This window comes from Patiria miniata, unplaced genomic scaffold, assembly GCF_015706575.1.
Source record: "Patiria miniata isolate m_02_andy unplaced genomic scaffold, ASM1570657v1 HiC_scaffold_5, whole genome shotgun sequence".
NCBI lineage: Eukaryota > Metazoa > Echinodermata > Asteroidea > Valvatida > Asterinidae > Patiria > Patiria miniata.
This window is the reverse complement of record NW_024037072.1, coordinates 2,046,145-2,070,950: the sequence shown is the minus strand read 5'-3', so window position 1 is coordinate 2,070,950 and position 24,806 is coordinate 2,046,145. Positions and strand designations below refer to the sequence as shown.

At 40.0% G+C, this 24,806-nt stretch overlaps 1 protein-coding gene across 7 annotated transcripts in view; it reads left to right on the top strand.

The window, feature by feature from the left end:
• Positions 1 to 24,806, top strand: part of LOC119741525 (protein phosphatase 1 regulatory subunit 12A-like) — a 69,643-nt gene that overhangs the window by 18,587 nt on the left and 26,250 nt on the right. For 2 of the 7 annotated variants that reach the window (XM_038217312.1, XM_038217318.1), the window contains exons 6-16: positions 1,439 to 1,513; positions 2,205 to 2,272; positions 7,392 to 7,509; positions 9,601 to 9,654; positions 15,679 to 15,876; positions 16,973 to 17,176; positions 18,622 to 18,722; positions 20,641 to 20,826; positions 21,681 to 21,771; positions 23,842 to 23,940; positions 24,687 to 24,761. In XM_038217312.1, the coding sequence (XP_038073240.1) occupies positions 1,439 to 1,513; positions 2,205 to 2,272; positions 7,392 to 7,509; positions 9,601 to 9,654; positions 15,679 to 15,876; positions 16,973 to 17,176; positions 18,622 to 18,722; positions 20,641 to 20,826; positions 21,681 to 21,771; positions 23,842 to 23,940; positions 24,687 to 24,761 (1,269 nt within the window). The remainder of the gene's footprint in view (positions 1 to 1,438; positions 1,514 to 2,204; positions 2,273 to 7,391; positions 7,510 to 9,600; positions 9,655 to 15,678; positions 15,877 to 16,972; positions 17,177 to 18,621; positions 18,723 to 20,640; positions 20,827 to 21,680; positions 21,772 to 23,841; positions 23,941 to 24,686; positions 24,762 to 24,806) is intronic. The other 5 variants (XM_038217313.1, XM_038217317.1, XM_038217316.1 and 2 more) reach the window with 5 other exon arrangements.

Genomic DNA, 24,806 nt, shown 5'->3' with positions numbered 1-24,806 from the left:
AATGGAAAGTGAGATGCCAACAGCAGCACCTAATTCCATAAATTCACGAAGTAGAAAAAACAATATTGCTCAGGAATTACTTGCTTAGCAGATATGAGCTGAGGACCAGTGACAAGCAGTGTAAATCATATGACATTTTGGCTGGTGACCTCTTTTTGCTTTTACGGAAGATTTGATTTCATAAAATATGTGAACACTTACGGACAGTCCATGCAGTCACTGTATGGACCTGTGAACAAAAGATGTCCACACAGTGCAGGTAGTGAAGACGTTGTGTGGACTTGCCCACGTCCACACAAGGTTTCTCCCCTCTCTGCTTTTACCGAATACTTGACCTCGTAAAACATGTGAACACTTACGGACAGTCCATGCAGTCGCTGTGTGGACCTGTGAACAAAAGATGTCCACACAGTGCAGGTAGTGAAGACGTTGTGTGGACTTGCCCACGTCCACACAAGGTTTCTCACCTCTCTGCTTTTACCGAATACTTGACCTCGTAAAACATGTGAACACTTACGGACAGTCCCTGCAGTCACTGTGTGGACCTGTGAACAAAAGATGTCCACACAGTGCAGGTAGCGAAGACGTTGTGTGGACTTGCCTACGTCCACACAAGGTTTCCCCCCTCTCTCTGACAAACAGTTTTAGAGGCATTTTGGGGGTTAGGGTTATCCCTCGCAAAATGACATGGAACACTCAAGGAAATCATGATATAAAAAATTTTGTTTGAAAGAGTGTTCACAAGTGCAAGTAAAATTATTTTTCTTGCCCTATTTTTTTTAACTACACGACATCAAAGGAATGTCCACACTAGGTACGAGCCAGGGCCTCATGCTTCCGATATCTTATTGGTTGCTTTGCGTCTTGGCTGTGATGCCTCCCCCTATAGTTTGATTAGCCTACTTCTCCTGTGCACTCATGCGTCACTCTTCACGCAGCACCCTTTTGGAACTCATGTATTTAAATCAGGTTGATCCCTATGTCATACATGTACCGTAGGTCAATCTGACAATCAACACGCTGGTCTGTATTCAGACTACTTTTTGTTCATCAAATAGTTTCGGTGCTTAGCGTATTTCTGCCATATTCAGTTCCATGCAATCCAACCCAATACCTGATAATTGTTCAGACTCATACATGTAAAAGCATCTGCTGAAGCCTGTCATTCTGCTTGGCATTGAACCAAATAAAGAAGAAAGATCATGAACTCACATGTACCAAAATCTACACCATGGTGTGAAACACTCTGACTTATTTAGGATTGTAGAACCAAGGTACATGGCAGATTTTTTTTTTTTTAGTAGAATGAATGAAGTAATGCGCATCTTTACTTTTTAATGTTTTACTATTTACACAGGTTTATTTGTGGATTTTTTTAAAATAATGATAATGCAGTTTAAATGTAATCAATTATAAATGATTATCGTTCTTTCCTTAGGGTCAGACAGCATTTGATCTGGCTGATGATGAAATGTTGAAGTGGTTAGAAGAGTTGAAAAAGAAACAAGCGTCTGTGAGTAACCAAATATTTCTCTTTGCCTTTGAACGGTTTAGTTTGAAGGAGCTTGGAGGGTTGAGAATGTGAGGCCGCGTCCGTTGTACTTGGCTATGACTAGGAATAACACACTAGTCTATGGGTAGCGGCTTCAGCCGTAGCCAAGTACATGTAATTCGGATGCGGCTTTACAGTGTAAAACAACACCGGGCTAATTTTAGAATACCACCTGATTTCTAAACCAAATCAGGAGCATTCAGAGTTTATACGTGCTCCTGTAAAGTTTTTTGGCCATCTAAGAATGGAATGGTGTCAGAAAAGTGTGTTAATTCTTAATCTCATTTAGGCTTCACTGGTTTTTTCCCAGACAAATTTTTACATTGAAAAAAAAAATGTACATGTACCATTTAAATTACACATTTTTTTAAATTGTGTGCTTTGGAAAGCACTTTTAAAGATGGGTCATTTTATAAATTTGGGGTCTACTTTGTATACTGATGGTATCTCTAACCTTTTCCAAATTTTCAGCTGATTTTCATCACACAGCAGACTTAGTCTGATTTCTTAATGCCTAAACTTGCCGAGGGTGGTATATCTGGTATGAAGATGCTTGTGACCAGACTAGGAATTCCACTTCACTATGATCCTATGAATTTTATTGGGGAGAAAAAAGAAATAAATTGTGAAAATTCCCGTTTTTATGATCAAGTTAAAGAAAGAAGAGAAGCCATCTGCGCCAAGAATCGAAGCAAAGAACCCTCCACCATTTAAAAGAAGGTATGCTTAATAAATGTGTATATTTTCCCAATTCATGCACCAATCTCCCTCTTTTCCGTTTGAGTTTTCTCCCTTTTTGTAGCCAGAAACCTTTCAAATTCTTGTGTGGTTGATCATGCAGAACTTGTTCGATACCTGTTTAGAAGTTCTACAGAAAGCACCACCAAAATGGCTTTTGTCAAACTATAATGAGAGTAAACCTTTTTACCCTCAAAAGTTCATGGTTTGGTACATTTTTAGTTTAGATGACTTTTTGGGTGCAGTTTGTTTGCTTGTTTGTTTCATAAAGCAACTCTTTTTGGCTTTGCGGTTGATTTTTTTTGTTCACCGTTTTGGTGTGTTGCAGCATGCCAAGGCCGTTTGAAGTTCAAAAAGAAAAGCAGATAATCAGTTTCTGAAATTGAATGAAAACACAAACTGAAAAGAAAAGATCTGAGGTCAAATTCTGGCCTTTGTGAATTCTTTCTTCCTTTGTAGTGTAGCGTATTAGTTCTGTAGTTCATAGAACCTCAGCTTAAAAACATCTGCATTGCCCAGGCTTCGAAATACTTTTGACTGTTTCCAAAAAAGATGAAAACTCACAAATGGCATGCTTAAACATTTTGACTTTTGAAATTCTGTTTGATCTTTCATTCTGAAATCCTTGAAATTCCTTTCAGAAAGTAACTCAGGTCATTTAAGTGGATGCAAAAAGGCAAATACATGGACAAACAAACAAAAGCCGGCCATATTCATTACAACGTAGCGTGAGAAATTTGCACATTCCCCTCCCCTCCCCCCCCCCCCAGTTGCTGCACAGTTTGGCTACATACATGTACATAGTTAATGAATCCAACATGGCCGACTTTTGGTTTTCTTTTTTTTTTACCCATTGCATGCTGGGATATATGCAGTTGTTTTTGTTTTTGTTTTCTGTTCACATTCATACATGTACGTCTTAGTCTTAGCTATTTCACTACATTAGCTGCATTGATCATATATTTTTCCTCTCTATTCTTCAAAGTTTGAGAGTTTTGAATGCAAAACCTTACCATCAAAAACTTTTCACTTGATTCATATTGTTCCATCAAACACTTTTCTTCCAGAAAATGTTCATTTTTTTCCAGCCTGATTTATAAACAAAAAAAATCAGCATACTTTCACCATGTAGATATAGATTTTACACTAAGGGATTAAAAAAAAAATGTAGATTCGAAAGCAAGGGGAATTTTCATGGCCAAAACTTTCTCACATTAATTTTGGTTGTCGTGCATAACTTGAAATAAAATCACACGTATATTGGTTTTAAGTATACATAACTTGCATGTTAGTTTAGTCCCATTCAACAGTTCACATAGCTTGATCAGCTTGGCATTGTATATTATAACCATCTGGTCTACTTTAACGTTTCATCTCTCTTTATTATCGCCCTCATGCACACATACCTACATATATTGTAGTTAGTGACAATGATTAATCATTCCCCTATCCTTCATGAAAATTCTACAATTAAATAAAATGCACTAAACATTCCAAGTAACCCCTTTTACTCCCTTTCTCTCCCATCAACGCGTTCTCTTTATTTGGTTCTCAACTATGGTGGTTAAATCGACAAGTAGTCTCAAAAATCATCCCGAGATGAATTGGTATCTATATATTTTTTTTATTGTTCAGCTTTCTTGGTCCTTAAAAAAAGGACAAAAACCAACCCCACTTATGGCGGTCCTCTAGCTTTCCTAAGTAAATGTTAACCCTTGCTTCTGGATACAGTGATCAGTCGGGTCAAGGTACCAACAAAAAAAGCGCTCATGGCTGGGATTTGCAGAAGCTTAAGCTTTTAACCTCCATTGCAAGTTATCCGAAAAGTGTCCGAGGTCCTCTGCTGCGGGCGCTTGCAATATTTAAAGAAACAAACTTTTTACAGTTTATGTGCAGCTTCTTTGCAATGTAGGAGTTTGTGTTGTTTGGCTCTAGCGTTGATAAGCCGCTTCTGAATTACAGGGCTCCGGCTGGCAATGACACATGTGCCAATTAGAAGCGGTTGAAGCCGCTTCTCATAGGCTCATGTGTAATTGCCAGCATTAGCCAAGTAATTAGAACAAGGCCATAGAGGTGTGCCAGATCACAAGAGAGAGGACAGTAACACCAAAACAGCAGGTCCAAAGCAAATGAAAGACATTACAAGTGCTGACAGCTTTTCCTTGATGACATTCCGTTCTTCACAAAAAGGGCGTTCTTGCAACAAAAGATACACGTTCTGTTATGAAGAGCAAAAACATGAAGTACCAAGTGGTGGTGTTCTTTGTGCAAATTATTCTGTTTGAACACTGCAATTTGGCAAGCTCCTGTCGAACAAAAAAGTCGACTGCTTCATTATGAATAGCAATTTAATCAAGCCCTTTTTTGGGGAAAAAAAAAGAGAAAACAAATTTGAGTCCAAGTATAAACAGTACAAAAGAGACTGCTACGCTGCTTTTTTTGGACCTGTGTCTTAAATGAGAACGTCCCAGCGCTTCAGCTAAAGAACACAAGCTGTTTTGCAGAGAGGACCTTGCTGAAGTTTGAAATAATTGCAACTACCACTTAAATTCACTAAATGTCGCACCATCTGTCCAGATGTGTGGCCGCCTTGCTTTGGTGATGGGTGTTGCTCTATTGACTTGCATCGCCTTCATGTACATGTACCTTCAGAAGATGAACGTGTACATTCTGTGGCCATATAAACCCTTGTGTTAGTCTCCTAGCCCCCTCCCCCACTTGGATTGACTCCGCCCCTCCCTTCACGGACAGAATAGTGAACTAGTATTCTAATATTGTACTGGTGAATGACATTCTTGTAGCACATTGTTGTTAGATTAAAATTAAAGGGCTAGATGTTCCCTTCCATGTCTTAGTACCCTAGTGAAAAAAATTCTGTCTAGCAAGAAGCTGCAGCAATTTATCTGTGACAAGGAATACATGCATACATGTAGTTCTTTATGCGTGACAAATCAAATTATAAGCCTCGTTATGGGTGCCCTTATAGAGATACAGGTGAACACGTTCAATTTGAATAACACGTGAATCCAGGTGCACGGATCGTTGATCAGTAAATACATTAGATTTCCTAAAAGGATCATCCAGATTGGTCATTTCCAATGATGATTGGTCACTGCCAGTTATCTAATTCTGCTGATTGGTCCCTGCTCACAGGAAGTTACATACCTCTACATGTATGTGTATATCAGCTGATTTGTCCTTGCCAATTGTCTAAGTGTGCTTGATACATGCAGGTCATTGACAATTACTGGTATTTAAGGCTATCCATTGGTCATTGCCAATTACCTGTGTCAGCTAATTGGTCATTGCCAATTATCCAAGTCTGCTGATTGGTCATTGCACATTTGTGAAGACTGCTGATTGGTCATTTCAATATACACCGTACCTACTTCTGTTGAATTGTCTAAGTGTGCTGTAATTGGTCAAATAGAACGGCATGTTTTCCTGAATAAAGATATTTGGCTGCAGCTATGTACAGTGTACATGTATGCGAATGTATGTCACTGAATGCATCAGTAATGTGGGGCTTAGCGTAGCTTTTAACTCCATGGTTAATATTGTGGTTAGTCTATCCTGTCATTAACCTTTCTTTGTCAAATCCTGACTTCTTTTAACACTTCAGGACATAATGTTTAATGCCAAAATGCAGCAACCCAATTTTTTTGTTGATAATAAAATTTAAATCTTTGATCAGATACTGAAATTAATCCCAAAGTTTTTTTTTTTTTTTCAATTTGTTTTATCAAAAGACGTAAGGATGCACTGGTGTTGTTTGTTTTTCCCAAACATTTTTCCCTTGTGATTTTAAATCATTCGGCTGATTTTTTTCACGTAGTTCATTACGAACTTTCAGAGTTGTTAGAAGCTTCTTTTTTTTTTGCATTTTGCCTACCATACGCTTTGCCTGTAGGGTTAGCCATGATAACTTCCAAAATGGGGAATAACCACCCCAGTTTCAAAATGGAATATCCTGTCTTTTTATATGGGCAGATACATACTTGGGACTATTGGACTTAATTCTAAGGGGATTAGGAACTCGAGAGGGGAATTTCGACTTTCCTTGATCACTCTGTTTCCTCAGCAACATGGAAAATTTCTTAAATTAATTAAAAGGATTCATTCATATATATTTTTGGTTTAAAAAAAATTCTGTTTCTCACTCCCTTCAAAGCACCAACTAAAACTCAACCTTGAAAATCACACTATTTATTCTAATTAACCCTCATGAATATTCATGACTAATCCATTTCCTATGCATGAACAACTCAATTCTGTTTCACTCATTAATGTTACTTTCAGCTTATTTGTAACCTGAGATTTTTGTTCTTGTGAAAATTGCGATACCAAAATGTGGCTTTTGTGTGATTTTTTTATTTGAGGCAAACTTGTATTAAGTGTAAAGTGAATGTCTTTATCGAAGTGTCTATTTGTATAATAAACATTATTTAAGGAGAGGCAAAGTTTATGCTTCGGAAGAACTCAAATGAAGAAGAATGAAGAATTTTGGAGATGAAAAAAACCCCAATCATTAAAGCTTTGAATAAACACATCATGAATATTGAAGTTCACACTGAGATGAATTGCAAATCAAACAGTTGATAGTTTGGGCTTTCATGTTTTCTTCGTTACGTCTCCTTAAATAATAGAAATCTTAATTTGAAGGACCTATGAAGTTGTCCCTGTGTCAGTTTTGTGAATAGTCATGAATTTGTGGTATGTTTATTTCTAAGTAAGGAAATCTTCCATGTTGTGTAGAAGAGACAGTATGGCATGAATTTGCTCAACGAGAATTAGCATGAAAAGTGATAGATTGAAAAAAAAAAGAGGGAGGAAGTGGTTGAAAAATGGGTGAATCAAAGATGGAAGAACCCATGCATGGCTAACCTTTTCGGCACTTTTTTGCATAAATTTTTTGGCTTCTTTTATTCCCCTCCTTCTTCTTGTTTGTGTGTCCCGTATTGTGCATTTGTCTCTTCTCTCTTCTATGTCACTATCTTTCCCCCCACACGCCCTCATGATACCCCCACCCCCTCCGACCTCCCTTGTATCCCCCCTTGTGTCCCCCCTTGTGTTTCCCCCATCCTTTGGCGCTGACTCGCAGGTCTTCCGTTACACGCATTAGTGTTCCCGACCGTAACATGTTGCTGCATCAAGACATGGCCAAGGAACGTCGGGAGCTGGAGTTGAAGATTCACGGCAAGGACAGCGAGAAGGAAAAGGTAAAAAAACCTCTTTTTTTTTTAGGATTTTGTCTTTGTTCTTGCATTTTCTTATTCTCGAGCTTTGATTTCTGTTTGCATTTTTTTGTTCCGTAACCACTAAAGAATTTGTACATTGTCTGCTTACAGGAAATACTTGGGTCCACTGGTCCCCAGATAGTGGGACGTCCTCGCTTAGCATTTTTGTGTTGTCAAGTTTCCATTTTTGTAAAATTATTACTATAATACTCATCAAGCTTTGATTATTGTCTGCGATTTTTTTTTATTAATCGCTTAAAAGCCTGTGCACTGCCAGCTTTCAGGAAAATATTTCGGGCAACCAGTTTAATAGATATTGGAATGAATGAATTGAGACTAGATGTGAAGTTTGCCTGACTTCTTATTGTTTTTTCCCCTCCCTTTTGATTTTCTTTTTGTTTGGCTTATTTCATAAAATACAGAGGGATTCAGACAGTTTTCCAATTGCCTGTGTTTGGAATGTTTCTAAGCACAGTCCCCTGCTCAATCTTTCCTTTGCCTCCTTTTTTTAAAGTACATGTACGTCTCCCCCTTTCGCCATACTGTATTTCCCTCTAACCATGTTTTCTTTGGCTTCCTTGACTATCCTCTCTCACCTTTTATAAACAAAATTATACGCTGAAAAAAATATCATCCCTATCTGTAGTGGAAACACAACTCCTGTACCACATGTATGCCCACCCTTCTCTTACACGTACCAGTACATTCCCTTTGCCCCTTTATTGTACCATTTTGGGTCATTTTTCAAAATCATAATGTGTGATATTCATAGAGTTTAATTGAATACCTTGCCTGACACCTGGCTTTGAAGTTCTGTCAAGTCAAGAAACAGAAAATAAATCGATTAAAAAAATTAAAATAACAAAACAGAACAATTTTGGACAGTTGATGCTCTGTGGATGTTTTCAGGGTGAGAGAGGTGATTTTCTTTTTATGTTCACATACACGGGTACTTTCCCCCAATATACTCCTTTAGTGTTTCAATGAGTTCCACTTAAACATGTTTTTCTCTTACATTTTCAAGTCATTTTAAGACGTCACGAGGAGGGAAAAATGCAGAAAGAGGACAGGAAAGCTATGGAAAATGCTAAACCAAGATTTCAACATAATACAAATTTCTGTGTAATGATACATGTATAAAGCTTGAAAAAAAATAACCACCTGCTCTCCCTTGTGAGATTTGGCAATATCTACCAACTGTGCTTGTAGCTGTACAAGGTGTCCTGAAAATAATGCTGCATGTAAACCCCGCCATTTTCGCCAATTTACAACCAGAATTTACTGCAAATGTTTACACGATCTTTAAGGTTTAGATTTAGCTTGAGAATACCGTTTGTTTAATTAAGATTGCTTTTGTAAATCCAGAGATATGTTTGAATAACCACAAAGCCAAAAAAAAAACCATTCTGTGCCACTTTTAGGAAGCGAGTGCTTCAAAGATCAGACAATGCCACTTATCGCTCTTTTGATAAGATTATCCCTATGGGTGTAAGACAAACATTCCATTCACACAACAATATAGGGTTTTGTTCTTATGTTGAAACAATTTAATAGTACAGACAGGTTCACTTCTTTAAAACTTCAATGAAAGAGTTCAATTAAATATAAATAAATATTGCACACTCTGCTGAAAAATGTTAAAATCACTAACAGTAAAGTGATTTGGTTTTAGACTAGGACTATACCGATTTTAACTGCTTCACAGAAAGTGGCACAAAATGGGTTTCTTGGCTTTGCCGTTATTCAAACATATCTGTGGATTTACAAAAGCAATCTCAATGAAACAAACGGTATTCTCAAGCTAAATCTATTACCTTGAAGATGGTATAAACATCCGCAGAAAATTTTGGTTGTAAATTAGCAAAAATGGAGGGGTTTACATGCACCATGTTTTTTTCAGGACGCCCTGTATAGTATTTCAAACTCTTACACCCAAACCATATGCATCCTCAATCCATTTCAACCTTCTTATTAACACATTTCTCTCTCCCATGCTAACGGACTCCGTCAATGTTTTATTTTCTTCCCTGCTTTCTGATCTTCCCTTCACTTGGATATGACTAACATTTTCAGCCGGCCAGTAATGTGAGACCGAAGGTAGCGTCGGGCCCTCTTAGGGCACACGGGGTAGGTGGCAGTACGTCTTGTGGTTACCCAAAGTGTGGTCTTTTCCTTAGCTTTATGTTACTTATTCAGTTCTTGTCAACCCTCCACCTAAGAAATCAATATTCGGTGCAATATCTAAAACCCTTTAAAGTTAGGGTCATGGGCGTTGCGAGGGGGGCACTTGACACCCCCCCCCCCCCCCCCCCCCGGAAAACAAAAAAAAAAGGAAAAAGGAAGGGAAAAAGAGGTGCGAAGCCATATTGCTGTTAATTTGATTGGGGGAGGGGGTAGGGCAAATGCTTCCCTGCTTACGCTTGGAAAAATGATAAATTGAGAATATATTGAAAAAGTTAAAGAATTTTGGAGAAAAATTTGCTTTGCCCCCCCCCCCTGGAAAAAATCCTGGCGACGCCCATGGTTAGGGTAGATCAGTTGTCATTTGTACATTTTTTTCGTTTGAAGCAACAAAAGTGCTCAAAAATCTAAAGAAGGGTGCTTAACACTAACCTGATGAAGTTCTAGCTCAGTGAATGCTGTATATTCCAAGAAAAAAATATTCTAGGGATCACGATTTTAATTCAAAAGTTGCCGAGTCATGTTTTGAATTGTTCCCGAAATCAGCATCCAGGACACGTCCTCATTAAGCCGATTGCAGCTACACGATGTCACTCTCTGAAACGACGAATAATAGCAACCGCGTGTGCGTAGTCGTGTCAACGCTTGCGCGCACCCATTCATGAATTCGCCTAATTACAAACCAACTACTAACGGAAATTGCCAAAAAAATGCATCACTTGACGCATCTTTGGTAATGGCCTTCTTTTATTGTTTTCTTCAAAGTGACAGCATGCCAGAAAGAATAATTTCAGAGGTAGTTTAGTGTGATAAGACCAGGAGGGTTGACAGATGCACATGATGAAACAAAATGAGTTTTCCGCAACCACATGAGTTACTGTGTTGTCAACAGTTGGTAGCACCAGAAAGTTGTGGATTTTGTGTTTTTGAACTTGCACTTTTGTGTACTTATTCTGCAACTGCAAATTGTTTTTGTCATAAAGTTTTAATGTATTTTGTTCAATCGGTTTGCATTGCTTGCATTGATCTGATGAAATATAGGGTTTTCCCCGGTGCAGTTCTTTTCTCCATCATTCCAAAAACAAGGATCTTAACAAGATATCTCTCAAAGTTTGTGATGTTGCACTGTTTGTGATGTTGCACAATTTAATCCAAAAGTGAGAATAAGTAATTTCCATTGAAATCATGGTTTTTTTCAAGTGACAAATCACAACTCTTCATTCTTCTCTTTTCCCCCTTATTCACGCATCTGAATCCCATTGCATTTTTAGCAGACTGTTGTTGCAAAACGGAAGATTACCCCTTGGGTCGCACAAGTGCCCATTTTCCCCGATCTCGAAGATCGAGAACGGAAATGGGAACGGGTAGGTTGTTAAAATAAAAACCTCTTGCCAGCAGCACAAAATTGGGGGTTTGCGGGCTGCGTGTGTGGTAAATGGTGTCAGGATTTTAACGTGTGCTTTTGTTTTTTTGTTTGATCACCACAATCCATTATCATTTCAGTTATCAAGAGCAATCGATGTAGCATAATTCAATGGTTTTTTTTAATTGATTATTTAAAACTGGAGAGTGATTGTTGTTTGTTTCTGTCCTGTCCTGTTTGGTTTTTTTTTTTTTTTTTTGCTTTGCAAATCAGTGCTCCGGGATGAAATGTGTGCAATTCTTGTTTTGGGGTTTGACAAATTTTCAATATTGGGTTTTGCCGATCTTTAAAAATGCCAATTGTTTTTGTTTTTTGGGGTGTTTTTTTTTTGGGGGGGGGGTAATTTATGTTTATACAATACAGCTTTTGTCAAACTATTGTTTTATTTGACATGCGAGACCGCACATTGTGGCACATTTTCTTTTCTTTTTTGAGGTTGAAGTTTTATGCACATGGAGAAGTTTCACATTTAATATGTGTGTAGCACATACCTCTCTTAAGGAAATGCTGTTACACATTTGAATACATGTACACACTGGTTTGACCTTAGAGTTGCATACTGTCAGAAAGCAGATAAAGGAATCACACAACAATCAGCTGTTCCAACTTGCTCTTAGAAGGAATCATTTGGTTGGGGTTTTGCAGGAAACATCCGTAGATTCATTGTAAGCTATCAACAGACATGCGGTCAAGTTCTTAGTAAGTTTTGTTCCATAAAGTTGTAAAAAATGACTTAGGCATCTGTTCAGGAAATTCAGAAATTGTAATGGACATGGTTCGGTGTGCGTTATAGCAATGGATTGTGTCCTCAAATACAGTGTCTGGCATAACTGTTAAAAGACAATGAAGGCACACGGACTGAATAAACCTAATCATACATGAAGTGAGGCGCATCCTGATGTCAGTTCTGCACAGACGTTCTTTCTCTCTTGCTCATTCATGTACTGCAATCCACAGTTCTGGACCTTTATGGAAACAAAATCTTACATTGAACTCGTCGTCAAATGACATCCGTAGAGCCATGGAGGATCCCTCATTTACAAAACATAGCATGTAGTTCCACAAGGTGTGAAAGATTTGGATTTGCTCCTAGAACACATCAGCCTAGTATAGACATATTATCATCAGGGCAACCAAGACCATGGTGCCCAAAGCGCTAGGATCATGTAACTACGTAATCAGAGGGTGTAATTGGACAAAGTGAATTAGATCTGTTTTGAGCTGTTGAAGTACAAATTGTCAAATTATTTTCCCACTAGAAAATGCATTAATGGTACAAATGTTGACTGTGAACACTGTTTTTGTTCAGACAAACATGGTAAACAATGAGGAAAATGTTGGATGCCGGACCAAAATGTCACCCTCTGGTAATGGATGAGCAAGGCTGTTCCATGCAAATAGACTTCATGTAGACGGTAGAATAGCTGTTCAAAAACCAGGAGGACTGTTTGAGTCTTTGTTATTATTATGTTTATATTTTTTTTACCTTTTTCTTAATCCGAAAGGGGGGGGGCGTATTTTTAAATGGGATGGGGTATCATTGTGTGTATGTGTCTGATGGTGGATGGAACATTGTGCGTTTGGAGTACTGTGCAAGTACAACATGGGGTTGGCAGGATATTGTTTCCTGCGGTGTTGCAGCGTTTGACGGTACATGTGTATGTGTACACTGTATCTCGCTAATAAGCTGGTAATTAAAATAATGGATAATTTGGTGAATATGGTACAACGCATGGAAGTGGTAAGCCGTATTGCCGGTGGTACACATTTTTCATAGGTGGAGGTTCATGCCTTGTTACAATGCGCCCATTTGGTTTCAGGTGCCCATTTGAACCCTGCCCTTTTTTCCCATATTTCAAGGTAAGTTGCAGTTTAGCTAAAGTTTAGGCCATGTCTGTGAACTTGATGAAGGAACAGGCAAAGCTTTAGGCTTTTGATTTTAACAGTGTTTTGGTGGGTAAATCTGACGAGGCTGATGATGATAAAAACAACGGTGTTGGATTGAGACCTGAAAAGTATTCAAATACACCAGAGTGATTGAGTGCCCTGTTTGGAAGCATCAGATAAGCAGACGGAAGAGCCTAGTGGATAGGAAGACGAGATGTGAAGATTAAATTGATGGCTTTCAATTTAGTGAAACGTGACCTGCTGGTGACAATTGTTGAATAGTCAAACTGTGGAAGTACAACCTGAATTTCATGTTCTTGCCATTTTAACAAAGTTCGAAAAAGAGAGATTATGCAAAGTCCTGTGTTGACATTTATCCACAGGGTAGAACAGTTACAGGCAGCAGCAAGGATGGGCCCAGGCATTCTGACCGTTTCACCAAAATTGGCACATTGGTAATCTTTAACGGTTCCCTTGGCTTGTATGAAAGTAGTTAGATAGTCTGTGCATATTTCTGAAGTCATAACAGCTGTCTTCTCCTGAGTGATGGTGGTGGGTTTGCTTGCAGTTCGGCAAGGCTGTGCCCAATTGGGGGTTTTTTTCTGCCCAATTGCAGATTGTAGAGGTTTTTCCTTCAAATTCTCGTCTAGAAGGAGCTGTCAGCTTTTTTGAAGTTGCTCATACTTTAGGTTTTTGAGTTCCTGTTTTGTTTCCTCTTGGTTTCAAGTATTCCTTACACATTTTGAAGAGAACTCCCAGGAGTAAAGCGTTCTCTCATCTATGAATTGTGATATTAAGAATGGGAAGAACTGCTACAATAACAAAACTCAATTTTCAACTTAAAGCATTCCTACAAGAAAATTAGACCGTTTAGCGTACCATTGGTAGAAAAAAAGTTTTTAAGGGCTTTGCAAAATCAGTTTTTTGCATGTCCCAAAATATGTGTGCTAATGCAAGTTGTTTTTGTTTTCAAAATAACAAAACGATAGTCGGGAAACAATATAGGGGTGGAGGCTGTTCTGCTAAGTGGCTGTTTTTGGCGGTGGTGGCGGTAGCCAGGGCTTGATTGTGATTGGTCAGTGTGGCTTCCAGCATTATGCTCGGTTCGTTGAATGAATGTAGAGGAGACAATCGGACAGCAACTTGTAATTTCTCCACAGGAGTACACTGTAACTAACGCGGACTCGCACATGTACCTTCACAATCTCGGGGAGTTCGACACTCTGGTAAACACACAAGCTCTCTGGAAATTGTCTTTACGTTTTTTTTAAGTTTTAGCCTACCTGGGTCAGAAGCTTTGCTTGGAGCGCATAGGGTGTCTGGAAATTGTCTGCAGCTGTTAAGTAGTCCGTTTTGTGTCAATGCTGGAACTTTTTGTGATTGACCAAATGAGAATTGGTGGAGGTGGGCCAGTGCCCAATTGATTGGCTGTGCCCAATTGAGGTATGTGCTTGTTTGCAAATTGTCTGTTGTAAGGTAAGTGTAAGTTAAGGTAGTAACGGGACGGTTTGCTCTTGTAGATATAACTTAATGTAATTGAATTTACTTGACTAGAATTACAAAGCTGATAGATGGCGTGAGAGCATCATACAATCAAAATTAACGCTTGTGAGGAAATTTCTTGACGAAATACTAACGAGAGATTTTTTATCAGGAGAAGTTGCACTCCTCACCGTGCGAATCCTGAAATTTCATTTTTACTTTTGTGCAGTCTTTAAAAACTTCACTCTTTTTCCTGAAAAAAGGACTAGTAATGTTGATATGAGGTTTTCTCAGTGTAGGGTATTCCTCAGCTGTAAGTTCCATGCAGAAATTCAACTTTTTGTTTGTTTGTTTTTTTCAAAAAGAGATTTCCACAATCTGGTTTTGTTTGTTGTGTTTTGCTAGGTACATGTAATGTGAGATTCATTGCAGAAACCAAAGAAAAGCAGAAACAAAGCATCTTTAATGAATCAGCTGTGACTGTGATTGCCGCGGTGGTGGTGCTACCATCTTGCTTTGCAAAGATGTGTCTTAAATGTTCACAGGAACAGAAAAATGATAGTGTGTGTGATCTAGGATCCGTCATTGACCACTTGCTTCTGCTGTGCAGCAGAATCTCAACTTGCACTCATTATTAGCGGTCATCAACTTATATTTGTAGTGCTGCCAATCTACATAAGCCAGATGCCAAAAATGTACACTTTACTTGCTGTGTTTCATATGTTTTGTTTTTGTTTTTTTAATGATCGGGGTAAGTGTGATTGTATTCTCTTAAGGCTGAGTGCTATTCTGTGCAGCTTTTAACACAACTGTTAACAACAGGCTTCAGGCAGTGTGCTCATTAAGACCTTGAATTTGTCTCTTTCAATTAAGTTTGGATTGGGGAAAATGGAATTTGTTTTTGTTTTATATTTAAAAAAAAAAAAGACGTTGCAGCTCAATCATCCTGCAAGTTGTTTCAATCAATTAATTAATCTGCGCTGTAGTTAATAGAGCAAATTTCCAAAATTTAGAAAGATGCTGATGAACTGCAAAAAAGTAGTTTTTGTCTAAATCCAGCATTTTTGGAAAGAGATAAATTCAAGCCGCTGAAGTTTTCAAGTCTTAATCCAAGGGTTTTTTTTTTCCTTGTCCAAATTTTCCTCCCATCCTGTCACTTCCCATCACCATGGCAACAGGAGAAGAAGACAATGGAGTCGTCCAGCTCCAGCGAGAGTGAGAGCGAGAGCTCGGAAGACGACAGCAAGAACCGGCCCACCAAGAACCGCGGCAGCCTCAACCACAACAAACCGGGCGAGGTCAACACGAGGCAGGCCAACAGGACCCCCAACCTACCCCAAGCGCCTGCCACCCCGACAACGCCCCCAAAGAAAGAGGTAAGGGTACACTCAGGTATTACTTCTTAAATATAAAAATGGGATTAGCGAGTTCACTACAGGATTCATTTCAACATGAAGTCAATGGACTATGGGTACAAGTACCCTCTCAACGGTTACAAAGGGAGAGTTGGGGAAGCCAGTGGGAGTGAGACATTCAAATGCATTGTGGACGATGCCTGTCGCTCTTACAAAGACGATGCCTGACGCTCTTGCGAAGACGATATGGCTTTGTGCTCGTTCATAATCAAATTAGTCGTGTATACTTCGCGACATACGAGCGCAAACCAGTGCGCGCACGCGGCGGTGTGACCCATCCACTGAGCTCTCTCAAAAGTGGTAAAAAAATGCCATCGACTGTTCCTGGGCTGGGCGTCTTCACTGGGCACAATTGTGAGCCAGTAAGAACTCTGCACGAACAATAGGTGGCAATTTGTGAGCACTTGTGAACGCTCTGTGTGCTGGACAGACTACATGCAGGCACACATCTGCCCACATGGCCTGAACTATGCACAACTAATTTGTTTTGTTGAATATGATTGAACCTATGGCATCTACACATAAGCGCCAGAGATACAGCAGCAAGGGCATTCAAGAGCTGCCAAAATCTGTCTTTGTCAGTGTTGAGGTACCTTGTGCAGGGAGTCCATACCAGCTCACGTTAAAATATCAAAAACTAGTCACCTTAAAATACCAATATTAACAATTGAACATAGACATAAAAAATGAGGGAGGTTACCATTAAAGGGCTATTTGAAGGTAAGAGAATCTGAAAAGCATCAATATGTTGTTTTACAAGTCATGGGTTTGAATCCTGCTGTATGCATTTATTTTATATGGAAAAGAGCAATCTATGTGGGAAATAAAACTTGTTATTAAAAGATCGACAATAGTAAGGGATCATCCACGCGAAGCACGCTGCAGTTTGAGAGATTTCAACAAATCGATGAACCATGTTGCAAAGATGTGATATCTGGTGTTCGAGGTGCATTCTATCACAAGTCCATCACAAGTCTATGCACAAGTCTGGTCAGAAGTACATGTACCACAGGATGAACTCTTGGTTTATTTTTTTTTTTTGGTGTTTCCCCTTCAGGTTCCCAGCTTCTCCCCCAAACCCTTACAGCCTCCACGGCAAGACTCCAAGGAGGAGGCCGCCCCGGCCTGGCGCCAGGGTCTACGGAAGTCTGGCAGCGCTAGCGTTGTGCCCGAGTCCGTCCAGAAACCGGACAAGGAGCCGGAGAAGCTGCCCCGGTCATCCTCCAGCCCCAAGCTGACCACTACGGAAGAGAGAGCCAAGGTAAGGACGGTACAAACAAACAGTCTCACACCCGTTTTGAGTCTCGCATTCCAGAATCAGGCCGAACCAACAAGTATTAGAAGCAACTAAAGTTGACCCAAATAGATTTTGGATTCAGACTTTTCCGTTGACAGGCCTCTGCAGTCATTTTGAATGTAGTCACCTCATTGTGTCAAATGTTGAACTTCATTCTAATTCAGAATAATTTAGCTCTTTGGGTCTCCGGAAGGCCAGTCTGAAACACGTCTAAACTATCTCTCACTGAAAGCAGCCTGTGTGTCACTGTCCTTTGACTGCTGATGATGAAGTGTCGACTGAACTTTGAAAGAGATTGCAGATACCCCGGAAGAACCAGGGGTGTTTAACAACTCTGATGGTCAGACCTCTTGGACTTCTCAGAAGCACCTATTTGTAACAGATAGTCTCTCAAATGGTGCATCTGCAAAGTTCTCTAAAGTTGTTCCATGCAATGCCTCAAAATACATTTAGGGTCGGCCAAGTTAACAGTTTACTCCAGGACCAATGGACTCCTTGTACGAACAGCAGATGACTCTTTTTTGACCACTTTCAGGAGTCCAGTGGACAGGACACACCACATGTGGTTTGCGTGTATGGCGCAAATTTTGAAGATTTATTTTATTCTGAATGTGCACAAAGCCATAGCATCTTCACATGAGTTTCAAGCGCCATTGGCAATGCGTTTGAATGCCCCTCCCACTGGTCTTCCCAAACTCTCCCTTTGTAACAGTTGGGAAAGTACTTGTGCACGAAGCCCATAGGCACCTTGTGTCACATGCACACAGACTTAAGAACTAGGCAGAATCACTACAGCACATAGCAATAAGGACAATTTCAGAAGTCTAAGGTAAGGAATGGATCAGTGTAGGGCTGGTTCAAGGCTCACCATGCAAAAGTGGCAACCAGCAACAGTGTGGTATGACGTACTGACTTGTGGTTGGTTCTTAGTTTACTTGTACTAAGCCTGTCAATAGATCATTATCATGGTGCGGCCATCTTTATTTTTCCCATTCCAATCAACATAACCAAAGCGAGGCTGGAAGGGAAAAAAGTCTGGTTCCTTTTTGCACAAAAAACATTACCATTCAATACTGTTATTGGATACAGGGAACATGACTGAAATGGTGGCAGCATGATAAAGGTCTATATCATTGTTGTAGTCGAGTCCATCACAAGTCCCCACAAGTTCCTGCAACTTCATCAAAAGTCAAGTCAAGTCACTAGCTATTCAAATGAACTATTACAAAAGCATTCCTTTGTCATTGTTCATCCTGTTACTTGTGACTGGACTTACGAAAGGACTTATGATAGACTCGACTGCAACACTGGTCAGTATTCTCTTTGTTGCTGGGCTTTGCAGGGACTTTTGAAAGTTCCCATGAAGAATGTCAAAAGTTATTAGAGTTTATGTTTATTTATATTTCCAGCAATCAGCCAATGAGAGGCAGGACCGGCTAGGGCGGCTAACGGAAGGCAAGCAGGTCGAAACGAAACCAGCGGAACCTAAGACCGAGGATAAAACTGGCAGGTAAGTCATCGTCAGCGCAGTGCTGATTGAGTCATGTTGGTGTGGTGTAACATTTTGGGGGATTTCCATTGGCTCTCATAGGTTTCAGTAGCACTTTTGAAGCCTTACAAGTTGCAGATGATATGATAAATGTGCACTGCTTATCGCAATCCGGGTTCGGTGGTATTTTAGGCGAAAACAAAATCTGAAATAGAAGAGCATTGGGAAAGGTCGAATGGGTGGTCTGTTAGTGTAAAGAGCTGGAATGATAATGTAGATGAGAAATTTGGGTCTTTCTGTACTTGAAGTTGCACACAAAATCTAGTGGTCTGCATATCCTGGTTTTGATGAATGTGAGGTAGAAGAGGGAAACGAGATGATTGACGTTAACATCGATAGGAAAGAGAAGGATTGTCTTGGAGAAAGAAAGGATTTGTTGCATCTTTTCTGACTCATGGCACTCATGTGCATGACAGAATACAAGTAGTCTTTCTGAATCACTTATTGATGTTGATATTGATATTGTTTTAGCCACACTACACCTAGCTTGACGTAGATTGCAGGCACTATTTGCAGAATCGCACATTGAAAATTGACAAAAAAGAGTTTAAAAAAGTCACTGAATGTTTAGGTAATAGTGCCTTTCTCAGAAAAGAGTAAAGGGGGTTTCTTGAGGAAGTTAGTATTTTCAGAAATTTTCAAATGGTTTGGAGTCGGACCCATTGCCAGCTCCGGGTATTAGGGGGACTACTACAGTACCAGCTAGTGGGCACTCCACAAGAAAAAAAAAACAAATACATATAATTTTTATGCTTATGGTTTTTTGCCGAGGGGTGGGCCAATTCCTTTGGGGGGGGGGGGGGTAAGCGACGGGCCTTGCTTGGAGGCTTCACTGGGTTTCCAAAAGTTATGGAAGGGTTTTTGAAGAATTCTAAACCGTTTTGAGAAAATTGTGTTAAGGGGGTTTAAGTGTGGCATTGAGAATGCTAAAAGATATTTAACTAAGTAAAAAATGGGAGGCCCTTTTGGGTTTGGAAGATGAACCAGGGCCCAATTTCACGGCGCTGCTCAGCACAAAAATTTGCTGAGCACAAAAATAGTCAGGCTTATAAAAGCAGGTTACCAGCCAAAACTCCACGTGATGTATATTGCTCGTGATTAGTATTCAGCTGTTGTTTGCTAAGCATGAAAATCACATGGAGTTTTAGCTGGTAACCTGTTTTATAATCCAGATTTTTTTTTGTGCTAAGCATATTTTTGTGCTTAGCAATAAAAGAGCATTATCTTAGTATTTGATACATGTAGTTGGTAGTGAATCTGATTGCACATGTCCTGTGCCTTGTGATGCTGTCTCTCACTGTGCACAATGAAGGGGCTTTGTCACTGAGCTGACAAATGTTGTCAACTGTCATGGAAAGCAGAAATTATTTCATGAATTGAAAATTACTTTAAAAAACAAAATTTTAACCAGTGATGAGAAACAATGAAATTCCCCAATCAGCCTCACCACAAAGCCTCCATTGTCACCATCTAAACACATTGCATGTTCTTCCTTTGTCGGTTTCAAACTCAAGTTTTCCCTCTTTCTAATGTCTTTGTTAAATTAAATGCATGCCGCTTTTATCCTTCATTACAACTTTGGATTTAATAGTGCATGTACATCAGAACTTCTGGTCGGCCAAGTTAGCGCACTTTTAACTCGAAAGCAAATTCCAACCAAAAGAAGTTTCAGAGGAGTTTGTGTTGGAATGTGATGTTTTTGCATCATTTTGCCAAATTTGAAAGAAGAAAAAAAAGAAGAAAGCTTATTTCTGAATGCACCTTGGCTAACTGGAAGTTTGGTGCGTAACAAAGTTTTTTCTCTGTGTGACATCCTCCTTCCTCCGTTTTTTTCCCCCTCCTCGTTTCCCCCTCCTTACTCGTTTTAACACCCTCGCAGGGAGTTCGGACTTTCCTCGCGAGGCGGCTCGTTCACGAGACGTCCCCGCATCATTGCCGACGTAACCACGGACCAGGACAAAGGCCCGGATACCGATCGGAACACCACCATAACCGCAACCATAACCACCACCACTACCCCTCCTGTAACCACGGCAACCACCACGGTTCCTACAACGGGGAGAAGGTAAAACCAAGAGGGGAGGAGTCAGGGTCAAAAAAGTGGGCGGGGTCAGGTCAGGTCACTCATTCGGGGTCCCCCACTTTGTCTAAATATGGTTTCAAACTTCTTGTCTGTCTGTCTTGGTGTTTGGCTGTCTATGTCTCCTTGGCAATTAGTGTTGCTATGACCACAACTTGGTTTGTTGGTTTTGTAACTGTGTGTATGTGTAACTTTATACACTGGTTGAACTATTTTGGGGAACTTTTTTATTTTCCAACTGTTTTTTCTAAAGTTCTACTGTTGTCTGCTACTTCCCCTCAGAATGTGTGATGTAATGTCTCGTTTCTTTACAATGTTGCTTTTTCTTTTGATGTTATGTACATTTATAAAGTCATTCAGAAGAAATATCTAATGACAATAATGTCATTGATAGGTTCATTGACCTTTTCTCAGGGTTTGGACAACTGTGATAGTTATCAAGGGTTATGTTATTTTTCTATTCGTTATTCGTTGTTATTTGTCGACGGGTAAATCTTGGACTCTTGAAATAATTGTTATGAATCCAGTTCTGGAATTTGTTGAGAGTTGTCATGATTAACAGATTGACCCCTTTCAACCAAAAATATTTCTCTCTTTCATTTCTCCAAATTTGTCAGTCTTTTAATAACTTTTGACATAACCATGCGTGATGTGACTTTTGTACGAGTTATTGACGATTGAATGTTCGCCAAGTTTCTTCTTGTTCCTCCATTCTTCACAGTAACAATTCCCAAAACTCATAACACCCATAATACCCTCGTTCATATGTCTGTTTTCCTCCTCCCTTATTTTACCCTGTGGTGTTCAGTAAGTAAATGTTTGGCTGCACTTTTGTTTAGGTCGTACATGACACCGGCCAAGGACGAGGAGTCTGAAACGCAACGGAGACTCCGAGCCAAGAGGGAAAGATCATCACGAAGATCAACTCAGGTAAGGGTGGACAACCTAGGTCTTTCTCAGCGATCCAAGAACCCTAACCCCTAGGCCCTCTGGCTAGGATGCCTAAATCCTGCAAAATTCTCCAATTACCACCCTGAAAAAAATTGGATTCGGCCTCAATCCTCCGAAATCATCTATTATTTCCATGAAGTTAGTCTGTACAGGGGTGACCACTGTCTCAATCCTTCAAAATCCTCTGCCAAGTCCTGCTGATGGTTTTAGGCAGTGACAATGGCGTTCAGAAGCAGCGACAATGGCGTTCAGAAGCAGTGCGGATGATATATGAGAAAATTGCAGGCACTGATTTATACACGGCTGAACATAAACAATGCTGGATACCCCCTGCTGGCTTTACACAATGCATCCTCCGCAGTCAACCAATACAGTTTTGCCATTCAGCCTCAAATTTCTCAAAACTCTCTGAAAACCGCCCGAAGGATTTTAGAGGATTGAGGAAGGTTAGGGTTAAAGTGTCCCTTAGCAAGTCATTTTGCTGCAATCAGTGTTGTAGTCAAGCCCATCACAAGTCCTAACAAGTCAATCACAAGTCCCTCCAAGACATAACAGGTCCATCACAAGTCCCTCCAAGTTTTAACAAGTCCATCACAAATCCATCACAAATCCATCACCAGTCCATCACCAGTCCATCACCAGTCCATCACAAGTCCCTCACAAGTCCCTCACAAGTCCCTCACAAGTCCCTCACAAGTCCCTCACAAGTCCCTCACAAGTCCCTCACAAGTCCCTCACAAGTCCCTCACAAGTCCCTCACAAGTCCATCAAAGTCCATCACAAGTCCCTCCAAGTCCATCCAAGGGCGGATCCAGGGGGGGGGGGCCAAAGGGGGCCATGGCCCCCCCCAAAACGAAACCATTTTTTTTTTTTTTTTATGTGACATCGCAATAAAGGCAGGCAATGAGTACACCACCATCTTTTCCTCAAAAAACATTGGTTAAAGTGGTCAGAAATTGCCTCAGATCGCACCACAGAGCATCTAGAATCCAAAAAATTTTCACGCCGAAATTTTTTTGACCCACTTTTTGGGGGGACCAAATTTTTTTTGGCCCCCCCCAAAAATTGTGTTCTGGATCCGCCCTTGAGTCCCTCACAAGTCCCTCACAAGTCCCTCACAAGTCCCTCACAAGTCCCTCACAAGTCCCTCCAAGTCCATCACAAGTCCCTCCAAGTCCATCACAAGTCCCTCCAAGTCCATCACAAGTCCCCCCAAGTCCTAACAAGTCCCTCCAAGTCCATCACAAGTCCATCACAAGTCACCCAGTCTCAAGTCAGGTCACAAGCTATTCCGATGAACATTGACAAGGGCATTCTGTTGTCATTGTTCATCTCCTGTTGCCTGTGACTGGACTTGTAAATTATGGGCTTTGGATTTACTTGTGCATGGACTTGTTAGCATGGACTTGTGATAGACTCGACTACAACACTGGCCGCAATTGCAAGGATTCAAAAGACAGTGTACTATTGAGTGTATTTCTTAAAAAGTCCACTTCTCAGCTTTACAGTTAACTTGATGCTATGTATTAATCTTGATCATTATCTGCAAGTTCATTGTTTACCTGCGGTACCCCTCAAACACAAGTGCGTTCAGAAGTCTTGGTCATTCCAAGAATGGCAATGCATTGAAAACAATTGTCATCTCCGATTTTGTGCAAAACATGAAAAAAACTATGGAGTCCTCATCGTTGATTTTAAATTGATTACCTGTGGCATTGTCTACAAAGGAATCTCAACTTTTTCTCATCATGTACTGCCGGTAAAGCAGGATTTTTGTCGTATGTCACAACTTTTCTGTTGTGATTCGCTGAAATTGTCTGGATCTGGATCGTTATACTCCGACAAAACAGCTACCTGCATCACATCTCTATCAATCCAGTTGTCTTTTTGTTTTTCTAGTAGAGCCATAGTAAATTTAAAGAAAAAATAACATTTCATTAAGGCTTTATACAGATTAAGGCAAAAGTTGTGTATACAGGTTAATGCCCACATTTCTGCAGTGTGTTAATCAGTAACCCACTTTTATTTATTTTTTCATGAAAATTGCAGGGAGTGACGGCGGAAGATTTAGAAGGTGCTAAGACTGCAATCCAGAAGAAAACAGAGAAAGAAGACAAAGAGAAAGACAATAAGAACGAACCCCAAAAGGTAAGAGATTGTCATTTTGGGCTCAAGGTTGAAGCTTGCTGAGTTGCCTAACTCAAGGTGTTTGGGTGTTGCTGGTGAAGGGGAACACCGCTTGAAAAGAGGCTACTATGCTGCGGGTGTTGCCGGTAAAAGGAAACACTGCTTAAAAAGGGGCTTCTATGCTGCATTGGTGTTGTTTGTAAAAGTGCACCCCTGTTAAATTGTAATTCTGCTAAATGTTCAACACCCACAAAAATTTGAGCACGTTCCCCTGTTAGGTTAAAAGTACAAATTTTGCAAGGTTGTTTAAAGAAGCCGCTGTTGGATTACTGCACAGTGAGGGTTTTTGGAAAATGTTGAAAAGTTCCTCACAAAAATGCGTAGGGAGTTGACAGCATCACTGATCAGAATTTGTTAATAAAAACCTATTGGTTGTCAAAATCTTGAAGTTTCGAATTGCACCTGATCCATTCAAATTGAGCACACGATCTACCTTTTGCAAGTTTCACAGATCTGCATTCCAAACACAATTGCTGTTTTCTGACTTTACATCGTAAGATGTAGTAGCAGTCCCACACCCTGTGAAAAACAAGTACCTAATTATCTTCTCAAGTATAAAATTAATGTTTGTCTTGTACAAAATGTACCCCTGCAACATGAAAGAAAGTGAAAAACAAAACAATGGACTAGAATAAATACAAACTGGTCTTTTAAAAACAAATGAGGCCCATATTTGTGAGCGGTATTTTGTGGTCTGCCTTCGATAGGACAATAAGAAAGAAGAGGAACCAGCAAGGCCAACACGAAGAGTCGGGAGGGTATCACTTACAAGTAACAAGGAGGTATGTCATTGGCCAATTACAGACCACACCCCTTTTCCAAGTGTT